The sequence below is a fragment of the Antrostomus carolinensis genome, unplaced genomic scaffold, assembly GCF_000700745.2.
Source record: "Antrostomus carolinensis isolate BGI_N321 unplaced genomic scaffold, ASM70074v2 scaffold7782, whole genome shotgun sequence".
In the NCBI taxonomy this organism is placed as follows: Eukaryota; Metazoa; Chordata; class Aves; order Caprimulgiformes; family Caprimulgidae; genus Antrostomus; species Antrostomus carolinensis.
This window is the reverse complement of record NW_010301700.1, coordinates 104,346-117,018: the sequence shown is the minus strand read 5'-3', so window position 1 is coordinate 117,018 and position 12,673 is coordinate 104,346. Positions and strand designations below refer to the sequence as shown.

General features: G+C 35.2%; 1 protein-coding gene across 1 annotated transcript in view; it reads right to left on the bottom strand.

Moving 5' to 3' along the window:
• LOC104521538 (E3 ubiquitin-protein ligase parkin-like) overlaps window positions 1-12,673 on the bottom strand; it is a gene marked incomplete at its 3' end in the record, with an annotated part of 240,710 nt that overhangs the window by 130,883 nt on the left and 97,154 nt on the right. The window contains exon 3 of the mRNA XM_010163564.2: window positions 1,363-1,603. Coding sequence (XP_010161866.2) covers window positions 1,363-1,603 — 241 coding nt within the window. The remainder of the gene's footprint in view (window positions 1-1,362; window positions 1,604-12,673) is intronic.

The window sequence follows — 12,673 nt, the reverse complement described above, 5'->3', positions numbered from 1 at the left end:
CCCACATGAACTATTCTGTAAAGTCCAGGACAAGTGTGACAGCCCTGTACATACCATGTACAGTAGTGAAAAAGCAAATAAGGAGTAGCAAGCTCACACCATTGCCTTGCTTTTGACAGTAAGCCCAACCTGAAATCCTCTTCCTAGTTTACCAGATTTAAATCGGTATGTGCCCCTCATCTCATTATTCATTCAAACTGGGAGATGTGGATCACTAAGCTGGGTACTAATTTGTTCCTAAACCGCGCTCATTCATCATTAGTTGGCAGTGAGAGGTTGATCAAGTCAGTTGTAGAATACTTTGTGACCCTCCCACAAATTGTATATTTTCTGCATGAATTAGTTAAGAAATTCTCTAGAAGTTATTTTAACAGCTTTAGTAGCCATTTAGTTTAGCATGATGATCTCTGTCGTCAGGTTAGTCACAGTGGTACTGCTGTCATATTCACAAATTATCTTCTGTAGTCTGGACCTATAAATTTGGTATTATCTTCCATATCGTGTATAAAAGGTATTTGTGAACTGTTCTTTCTAAAAAGACATCTCTGATGATAGACTATTACGACAAATCACGAGAGTCCGGTGCTGCACAGAATGATGTCTCTTCACTGGGGACACAGCTGTCAGTACGGATTAGCTAGACTGTGTGTGAGGAGGGGGTCACTCAGAAGATTCATGTAATAGCTAAAAGATTCTTATCTTTCCTTCTGACTTAAGCTTCTCACTCACAATTTTAAATATTACAGCACAACCCATTTGCAGTAACTTAACTTGTGCCTCAAATGATTTTTCATGATGAAGAGAAGATATTCTCAGTAATAAGTGGTGCATGAAGAACTATAGTATGAATCATCATCATATTTTGTGCCAGCTATGTTTTTATAAATAATAAGTCTATTGTATAGAAATATTTTTTACAAAATGTGTGAGTATGGAAACATTACAACAGACTGGGAATGAAACACATTTGCATTCACACACAAGCTGCCCAACATTCTAGTTAAGGAAACTTCTGTAATGGAAATTTTACACAGACTATTTTTTGCCTTCTCACAGACCTCTGGGGTTTGGCCAGCTTATAATAATTCATAAAAATATTAGCATAATACAGGTTAGGGACAGGAGCAATGAAATAAATCACTCCATTTATTCACAAAGCAAAATTATTTTGTTAAAGACAAATCAGATCTTTATCACTTCTTAATATAGTTGTATTTTTTGTTTAATAATGGAAAGAAACCATATGTTGGGGTTTTGCTTTGTTTCGTTTTTTTTCCCTGTGGTATAGAACTGTTCACCCTAAGAAAGAAACAAGCAAATATTCAGGTCTGTGTATTGAAATGCGCTAAATCAGTGATTTACCTGATTTTTCAGAGGGAAGATAAATGCTGGGTTTTGTAGTATCCAGAATAACAGCCAACCCCGCAGAGAGTGATGGGAGGATGCTGCTGCTGAGATCTACACGAGTCAGACTTTCAGGTGCTCTTTCCAAGGCATTTAGAATACCTCCAGCATGGTTATCTACTGTCTCATCCTTGTTCTGACTGTTCTTATGTGGGCACTGAACAATATGAACGATACTCTGCTGGGCCAGGTCACAGTTCTGCAACACAAAACCAAAACCTCAATAAATAACTAATTGTGACATAAGGACAAAATCCCTCTATCTCCAGTTTGTTATTTATTAAATGGTCTCCAAGCCATTTTGTGTAGAATTTCAGTGTGCAGTAATGGAGTTTAAAGCAAAGTGACAAGTGTAAATTGATGGAATTAGGATTACTTGCATTGGCAAAAGGGTCACAACACTTACAAATTCTAAACATTTAAAAAGGAAATGGTGGATCAGAACCAACAGCTCTAAATAAGTCTGGCTTATTGGCATAAAGGAAAAACTCCTGAGGGAGCATTACTAAATCAAATGCTAAGAATATTCAAAACTTAATATGTATTTGCACAGATAATGCTGATACACACTGTTCAGGCAGCAATTTAGGGTCAAATTTGACAATCATAGAGGGTTCATGACCAAACTGCTCCAGCATATCTTTGTAAATAGAAACAGGGATGATGATACTACTGATAAAGACTGACACTTATTTCTAGTCCCTAATGTAATTCTAAATCTAAATCTGGCTTTAGGTGTAGAGTCAGTATGAGTTTCCCATTCTTTTCAAAGATTACATTTTATCATCGACTTCAGAATTAAAGAAAGATTGAGGAAGATCTCATAACTGCTATAGTCTTTGTTGGTAAAACAAAAGGATTGCTACCCATTTTAGCCCAAGAGATCTCACCATATTGATAAGTACTTCCTCTTTCTCAGTTCTCATCAGAGGTAATTCTTAGAGTTTTTCCAAATCTTGTGTCTTAGAATAAAGCAGGCAGAATAAGGATCTTATGAAAGGTTTGTCCATGACAAGTTAGGCTAGAATTCCCATTTTGTTAATAATTTTCCTAATATGGAACAGGAAAGCAAACTATTACCTAAAAACTAGAAATTACAGAGATTTCAGATGACCTGTCATTAATGAAAAGCACACCTTGCAACAAAAACTGTTCTTTTTTTGGGTGATGCTTCCTGGAGATCTACACCTAGCTCTCCAGTGTCATGAATGAAACACATACAAACATCAATCTACACAATACCAAGTAGTTTGAATTTCCCTCAAGAAAATAGTTTTCTAACTCTTCACAGCATCATTAGGTTGGCCATGTCTGCACTTAAATGTCAAGACAGTCTGCTGATTACATTTGGGAGGACAAGAAAGAGAATTCAGAAGCATTTGTCTCAGTATCTACAATATTGTACATTTTTAGGTTTTATTTGCAATTATTACATGCTCTTTTAATTGCAAAGTTTCCTTCACACATATTTTAGTGTTGTTTATACCCTTGTTATTATCCCATTCTCTCTCTTCTACCACTTTTTCTCCTATGATTTCATTTCTGTTTAGTGGTTTTCCTTCATTCTCTTGCACTATTTCTTAGTACTTCCCCCTCCAGTCTGTCTTATGTAATGCAGTTCGAAAAGACAAAAATCTGGGGGTTTTGGAGTTTTTTTAAATTGAATTATTAATAATACACTTGCTCCTTAGTGAAGCCCAAAGAGATTTGTCAGAGTGTGGGCACTACAACCTTAATAGTCAAACAAAGCCATTACTAGATTCCAACTTTAAAACATTATGTTGACATTAAAGGTCTCCTTTTTTGTACAACTTGTTGCTCATAACATTTTAACAAGATCCATTTAAAAAGCTTAATAATTTCATTCATTAACACAGAATCCAAAACACAGCTGTCACTCTAAAACTTCTCCAACTAAGAATACTGCATAACATTAAACAATGTAATAACCTAAGAGAAATTAATAATGAAATTAATAACCTATGGAAATGAGGAGCTCAAAAGTGATTTGCTCAGTTACAGATAGAATAACAAAGGGAAATAGATATATATGTAAAAACTCACAACCTTGGAAATGCCTAATCAACTGTCAATCAGTCAAATCATGTTTTAATTAGCATCTTTTCTGGCAGTTTTGCTTGCTTAAGCAGCCCCTATCCTGCCTTTTATTTTTTCTCACCATCTACTATCCTTCTCAGATTGTTTCTTTTTAAAGTTTGCACCCCTTCCCTGATTCAGTTAACAGCTTGATGCTGTGCTACGCTCACACTGAGGAAATGGTGCAGAAGGGAGAATAAGAGGGGTGGCAAGGGCTGCTCAAAAAAAAAGGAAAATGCCCCTGCAAGACCACAACCTTTTTCAACTACTCTTGCTTGATTTTGACTGCTGTACACATTTAGATGCATGATTTAAATTGATTGGTCTTTAAAAATATAAGTTCCTTTCTGGTTCTTTTTGCAGGTTGGAGGGTACATGGTTAGCTTAGAAACAAAGGAAAAGTTGAAAACATAGAGCATCTTATCTGCTGTTCTCTCTCCAATAATGTCAAGAACCGCATACTTCAAAAAAAGGCGTAAAATTTGCACTTTGGGCAATTATACATCCATATGACCATAGCAATAGCATATTTCCAGACTTCACTTAATAAAAGTGTTCATTTAAAAAGGGCATGTGAACATGTTGCATCTTAGCTTTCTTGCATCTCTTTATAAAAAAAATAAAATAAAAAAAAAAATTGGAACACCGAACAGCACCTCTGATGATGATAACGTAGGTCACAGACACAGAAAAGCTTAATTAGAAGATCCCAGGATGAGTTTTCAAAGATAGCAGCCAGGAAAAGCAAACAACATCCTTTGATTTGTACACTGAGTATATCTGATACAGAAGTCTCTGAGCAGTAATAAACATGGAATACCAAATCATCAGTTTTGTAATGTTGTTTCTGACTACATTTGAATTGAATTTGGCTTGTGTTTAAAGGAGAAAAGTAATTCTCAAGAAATATGAGAGGACAGTACAAGAAAAGAAACCCTATTTGTGATCGTATCTTAATTGTGAAGAGACTTGGATGAGAATATCAGCAAGCCATTCCCAGAATTAGGGTGATTAATGCTTTATAGTAGGTTACATTTCATAGACAGCAGATGGGCTAGGTCTGCAGCTTTTTTCTCTGAGAAAAGAGGTAGAAATCAAACTATTTCTGTAAATGTCTAGGCTTTTGCCTTAGGTTACTATTGTAACACAAATGTAAGATACTATTGTTTATGTCAATATCACTTTCATTTTCTTCATGTATTTGTTTTACGCCTTAGGAAACATTTCTTTTGAGAATATCTATTATAAATGATTCTAGAGATATTGCCTTATCTGCTGATCCAAATTAATGCCTGTGATCCATATTCCACAGGGAAATACTGTAAGTGTATATATTGTAGATTATGAAGTATCTCCTTGCACTAGAGCAAAGAAAGCTGATAAGATCCAGTAGTGATGAAACCCAGTATGAAGGACTGGTTCTTTACAGAGAATGGTTTTTGGACAACTTGCAAAAATGAATTCCTAGCAGATGAAATTAAAACTTTTTTTCATTCAAAACTTTTACTTTTGTATTTTTTTATGAATTCTCAAGTTGAATTTCAATATCCTTTGGTGCTCCCACCTGTGGGCTAACTAGAAGGTCACTTCGGGAGACTGAGCTAAATTATGAAGAGGGAAAAGATGACTGTTTCAGTAACTCTGAAATCCTCTTTTTCTGACATATTTCTGCCTGATACCTTCTTGACAACATATTTTGATAACATCAATACTGAAAGAAGTGTTCTCCATCTAATAAATATATAGCCCACTAGAGAAGTCATATGATATTTTCTTAAGTGCAGTACAGTTTGTTTTGAAATGTTTTATTTAAAGAAACACTAGAGAAGAAAACAGTTTGAATTCAAAGCTTTGGATTTTTACGTAAAAAAGGTAATGTCTTGTGGTGTTTTGTGGTCTTGAAAAAGAATTTGAAATATTTTCATTTTGTGTTAACTACCAGTTGGATTTTTTGGGGTGTTTGAGTTTTTTAATTGCCTACCAAACTCAGAAAGCAATTGTTCACACTCTATTACCTAAGATCCAGGTCAAACTTTTCCTATTATCTGGAGAGACACATCTTTACCCATGAATCCCTGAGGCCTACAGAGTGGAAACAGTAACAGTTTGCCTAATTTCTACCTATTTAAATTAAACAGATAGTAGACTGCCTGATGCCACTCAATAAGAGATTCACACAAGGTAAACACTCCAAGTATTTTAAACTCCTAGGAATGATCAACAAGAATCAAAATGTTTGCTTTCCAGTCAGGCTTTTTCCTAATTATGCTGCATTTCAATATCAGGTGGGAAAATAAGGGGAGTATTTTTGTTTCATTAATCTGGAGAATGAGTGAATAAATTAATGAAAAGGTTCTCCACAGTACCTATAGCACAATACACCTCTTCAAACCAAGAGGACCCATGTAAAAGTGCAGATGATACACCAACTTTATTGGAAAAATCTTTTCCCATGGATAGTGTACATAGTGTAAACAGGGGGGGGAAAAAAAAAAAAAAAGAAAAAAAAAAAAGACAGGAAATGCCTAGAAGATAAAAAAGTAAGCCTGCCAAACCTCACTCTACTATTGCTCTAACCCTCTTACAACACAAGGACAGAGACCAAGTCTAAAGCAGCAATCACAGAAAGGAAATCAATTGGAAGAACAACACTATTTTAATTCCTTGATCACAGACCAATGACTCAAAAAAAGCAAGAAGAAAAAAAAACACTAAAAATATCCTTTATTACATAAGGAGCAAAAGCTGAAATATTAATAAACTCAAAAGTAGAGATTACTTACCTAAATTAAAAAATACATATATAGTATTAACATTCTGTTGAGCCATGATGGTGTAAGAAATGGGAAGCTAGATTTGCAAGAAGACTTAACATCTTTTATTAAACCAGCCAATACAGAAAGAAAAACCAAATAAGCTTTTGGGCTCAGAGACTTTTCTGCAGGTCATGGCAAAGGGAAATCTGAAGGGAAAATCAAGCACAGTTAACATAATGAAGAAAATCAGCACCCTAATCTGGTATCACCATCCATTTGTGTGAATTCTGTCTGCTGAGTGGCAGTGAACTAAATACTGCTCCACATGGGACAAGGGAAAAAAGCCAGTGCACCACTGGGCCTAAATTACACAGACCACTTAGCAGTTAAATTCCAGCAATCAGAAACCACTTGTTCTTTTATGCTGTGGAATACATCTATATTTGACTTCAGTTCACCTTTTCAACATTCTCAGAGTTATACATTACTGTACTTGCTTAGTATTCAGAATATTGTGGGTGCTAAGCAATGCCCAGAAGAAAAACTAGATGTGTTATTGAAATTATTTATTCAAACAAATGTGATTAAAAGGCAGAGAACCATTCACTTAGCAGAATATTTGTACCGTAATTTTTTATAATCTCTTCCTATTCAGTTCTTGCAGTAGTTTAAATATTAATCATGCCAAAGAAATAGAAGAAAAGGAAAGATATAAAAAAAATGTGCTATGAAAAAGGATTCATTGCTTTCTAAATCCAAAACCTAGTATCTTTTTAAAGACTACTATTAGAATTTCAAAGGTAGACTATTGCAGGAAATGAAGGAAGAAATACATGGGAGTTTTCAGCTCCACAGCTAACAGTGAAGCTGAGAGTAACCAGATGCAAATGAGTGATGTAGAATCACTACATTTTTAACACAATCAGCAGCAAACACCAGTGGATGGGAGGCAGGCCTTTGTCATATTAAGATGCTGGAATATAACAAATTGTCTTGTTTTAAGAAGAAATGGAACAATAGATCTTCAAAAGACCTTTAAAATAAGGATAGGACATTCTTAACAGGATACTATGGTTAAAAGTTCTTTCTGTAATGACAGCTACAGATGATTGATACAGTGACCAGTAATACAAATTTATTGTTTCCCAGATAAGCCACATTCATTGTGGCTTCATTGTGTTTTGCTTGTTTGGTTTTCTTAATCTACCCCTCCTCCTCCCCCTCTTGCCTTAAATTTTTATCTATGTTTTTGTATCCTTTTTATTTCATCCCATTAGAAAGTCCAAAGCTGACCTAGGATTGCCAAGTTTTGAACTATTTATTTAGGTAAGACTAACTTTGGAACAAAACTGGCACAAAAACTGAGAATTTTGTTACTTACAAACTCTTTGTGAGGAGATCAAGCTTACATAAAAGGATGGCACTTAGATGGGAGCCACTGGAGAGATATTTGATGTGTCGGTTTCCTTACCACCTGCAGCTATTAGACGTGGTGAGATTTTATGCTACCTCACTGGGCATTATTCTTTGGGCATTATAAAGACCATAGCTTTGAACTGAAGATAATCAGAAAATTTCACAGTGAAAGTTCCTTTTAAACACAGGTATACCCGACTGGATCACCTCTTCACTTAGAAAAGTAGACTCCTCCAGCTCTCTGGTTTTCAGTTGCAAGTCCACTTTTGTGGAGCTTTGCACCCCAATTACCAATATAAGAAATTGATTATAGAATTTTCATTATGCTATTGGCTGCGATGATCCCAGAAAAACCACCAGCCCAAAGCACACCTATTCTTCCAAGATATTCTCCATTCATTGCCCTACTGGGGAAGAGGAATGAAAGGCAAGTTATTAAAAATCAGTGACTTCACTGCAAGTCTGTTTGAGTGGCAGGCTATAATCTCTGCCAATGACTCTTGGACTGTAGCATCTAAGATGGGGAGAAGGGCACAGAATGTTAAATTGGCCTCATAGAGGACACAGAAACATGGTGATTGCTCACTGCTACTATTTTTCATGTTACACAAATAAAATATGCTAGAAACTGCCAAGATTCTCAGATTTTCTCCTTTTGAAGAGATAATCACAGTCCATGATATCTATACAGAGGACAAAAATTAAGAAGTCATTGTTGGATCAAAATTATTTTAGGAGGAATCTCTTCAAATTTCTGGAACATAAATAATAATAAAGGCATTAATTGCAGCTACAGTTTCAATAATACACCAGAAAATGTGTCTGGTTATTTCTGTTAAATTAGTGACTGTGTGGTGTGTGATGACAAGCTAACTATAGGAGAGAATAAGAGAAGGAATAAGCAAAGTGGGTTTCATGGAGTGGTTAATTCAGGTTAGCTACCAGGTGCCTCCTAACACTGCATCGTACATCAGCTCAGAATGCAGGATAGTGCATTTAGATATATTTGCAATTAATAAAAAACCCCAACTGTATGTAGATTATTTACATGTGACTCACTATATGGGAACTACATCCATAGACCTCTTCCTTATCAAAACCTATCTCTAAGGCAATCACATTTCTCAAATACTGATTTTTTCCTCAATAGTTTGTGATGGGGCATAAAAACTTGCTGTAATTCCAATTTTCATATCCTTTAGAGTTTGCAGGTCCTGGTTAGACTGCCCTAAAATATGTCCTAGATAGCAGGAGTACAGGAGTTGAAAAGAACAGACTGATTCCCATTCACATCTTGCCCTGGAAGATGCATCCTGAAAGATGAGATTTTTGCAGTCACATGTTGCTAATGAATATTTTTTTCACCATCACAGAAGCCTAAAATTTGGGCTGATTCATGTGTTGGGAAAAATCACTTCTGTGCCATGAAATCAGAGAAATGAAGGAAAAACAAAAAAAAAAGACAGATGATGGCTACATCAGTGTTCGAATCGTGTGCTTTACAACTGCAACCAAAATCTAAGCAAATGTCTCTGAAAGACATTCCCACTATAAAAAAGCAAAACCTTCTTCAGAAAAGTCTAAAACTGGGGATTTGGTTGAATTAGTGTCCCTGGAATGTTCAATACGTCTTAGTTTCAAAATAGAACTTCTGACATTATTCTTTATTAGTATCTCACTCTCTTACATGGTACGTCTCTTTTAAGTGCTGGTGGTCTTTGCAGGTATCTTATTAAAACCTCATCTTCATTAAGCCATAAAGTGATAAGCTGTTTCTTAATAAACTGCCCAGATTTTTTACAATCCCACACTGAATACATTTTGGATTAATTTTAGGGACTGATAAAGTGACCCACACTGATGAAGTGCAATGCCTGCAATTTTTTCTTAATTTGATACTCTGAAGACTCTCTGAAACTTCCATCCCAAAACACAACAGCATTACAAAAAATCTTTTCATATAAAATGACCTAATCTTATGTTACTGTACTGTAAGTATGATATAGGGTTTGTCTCTTACTGTTTGAGAATGGTAGGGCAAAAGGTAAAATAATTATTTTTACATGGACAAATGAAGTTGAGTGGAATCTACGAAAGGCTCTTGAGTAACAAATCTGAAAGAGTCATGTTCTGCAAAGTTGTCAGAGGCCTGATTGTGTTTACCAATTGAAAATTCAGTATTAGAACAAACAGTAAGCATAGGAGTAATATTAGTATATATTGCTATATATTTTCTCTTCCTGTGAGACTGAACTTTCTGCAGACCTCTGTAAAGATTCTGTCCCTTATGCAAGTGTCAGGTGACAGGAAGAAACTCCATCTACACTTTGTAAGGAAAAATAATCCTAAGAGTCCTCAGACATTTACTTAAAACTATAAATCTTGCTGTTGCTTTCAGTTTCCATGGGGAACATGACATTCCCACTACGAGAACTGCTTGCTACTTAGCTTCTATCAGTTGGTTTTTAAGGTAATGCAATACAAGAAGGGTTAATTCATGCTCATGCAAATTAATATTCCATTATTTCTTAGCAAAGAGAACAATGGAAGTTGGACAAGAAGAAACAGGTAGGTAGTCTGTGATTTACTACAGTTCCTCCAGCTAATGGTCCCTCTGCGAAGCAGGAAGCCTCGACTAGCCTTTACAAAAATAAAACCCTCCAATTTACCGCATAAGACAATAGGTCATATATTACAAAGCTTCTGCTCTGAATTATACTCTTTAAAGAGAAGTACAGGACATGATTTTATACTGACCAGTGCCTTGATGCATTAATAATTTGCTGTAAATGGAAATATATTCAACCAATAGTATTTAAACTTTCTCACACTAACTTTAAACTAAGACAGAATTCTCCCTCTTCGTTTACTTACACATTACTCTATTCTTCATTTCCATCTTTTTCACATTATATGACACAAAACTTAAATGTTAATTTCTAGCTGAGTGGAGGGAATGCAGACATATTTCTTAGTTAGGAACTTTGCATTATTATTATTATTATTTTTGGTACACAATCTAAGACCTTAACAATGCTATATACATATTTCCAAATGGTATTACTAATACCTTAACATTATTAATGTGATAACTTTTCTTGAATGTATGTCTTCTAGCACAAATTCTTGAAAGATAAATTAATCCTTAAACTAAATAAAAATGTTTTATTGGCAACATATGAGAAAGTTTGCAACATTAAAATACCTGCTTAGATTATTGTTATTCCCTTCAAAACTCCACATAATGATCTGGAAAAGACATAGAAGGCAGCCAAACTTTTTGATATTATATTTACAAAGCTATTAGTATCTCAACAGTGACATTAAGAACATACCATGCTGATAAAAAATGGAAGAGAAATACAGTCAAATGAACACTAAATTCACTTGAATCTGTTCTCCTCAGTAAATGAATAATTTTTTCCTTCTTATAATTCATATACTGTACACTAAGAACAACCTATAAAATTGAAAATTATTGTAATGTCTCTATTGTAAGCAACAAATCAATGAAAAGTTTATAATACTAAATTAAAAATGAATATACTTAAGTTTTTGTGACTGTTTGCTTGCTTCCTAAATGCAGTTGAGTGCACCTCAATATTATTCTATCCTCTGCACTGAACTACCTGATAGAACTTACACTGTCTAAACATGTTATCTCTAGCTGTAAACATAAAATAAGTAATCTTGTTATTTATCTTATTATTATATTTTCCATTGCTCTGATTTCTTCTCAAGCCACACCAAAAAAGAAAAGGTAACAAGTGTATACCGTAAAATGCTTGAATTATTTACATTTTGGACACATTTTATTCTAGGTTAAATGGTGATAAAAGGTGCTAAGCTCAGAAAAGGTCTCACAAGTCAGCACTGTTAGCAGTCTGCAGCATGCAGCATGGCCTGAGGACTGTGGGCTCTATGTTGTTTGATTAACGTAAGATTTAATTTGTAATTCCTCTTCCCTTTAAATTCTTTTCTCAGCCAGCTAGAAGCTGACAACCTGGTCACACTTCTCTGTCTTCACTTAACATGTACATTAAGCAGTAGTGAGCATGTGCGAAATAGCCATAAAAGTGGCCTCACACTGATACCTAATAGGTGTCAGGACACAAATGAGACATAAATTGTATTTGAAAAAGTGAGGAGTCATTTACTACGCAGAGCTCTGAAAATATCCCAAGGACTTCAGTGGTCCCTCGTGCTGATGGGGGGACTATGGTGGCAGCTGTAAGGCTGCAGAATGAAATTTGGGAAATTCCCTTCTCCAAAGAGTTCTGTAAGAATTCCTATGTATGGCTAATACTCCACCGTGGAAAGTGAATTTTCATATTAATGCATTGCCTACTGCATCAAAAGCTTAATAGCTATAAATATTTATTTCAATTACATCAACTAGTCATTCACAGGTGTCTTTTTCCTGCTCTGTGTCCAGCACCTGACATACATCCCAAACAAAGAGCACTTTGGTCTTCCACTTATCCCAGTGCACACATCTATATACCGGTTTGAGCAGCTGTGATGAGAGCAGCCATAAATAAAGCCTAGTGGGCATCCTGCGTGGGCTTACTTGGTAACTTAACCCACTAGTATAAAATGGACAAGAAATCACACATTTTCCTGATTTTACCTGAAGGCTTGCTTTTAACATAACAGTTGCTATGTCAGGTGAAAATGGTCTTAGATTTGATTTTTGGGATATGCTTGCTAAAAATAACCCAGAAGGATAAACAAACCTACTTGGCATTGCTAGAAAATCAATGCAGTGCAAGTACAACTGCATATCTAACTCGATTTTACTTTGGAGTAGAAGAGAATGGGAAGAGTTTGCTGGAGGTATAGTTAGGTATGTTACAAAATAGTTAGAAAGCTTACAGATTCTTCACAACCCCTAATTGTAAGATATATGCCATATCAGAAAACACTCATATCATAACTTAATCCCTACACCCAGTACACATGGGCATAGTTTGTCACCTCTTCTTCCCATCCTGTATGTA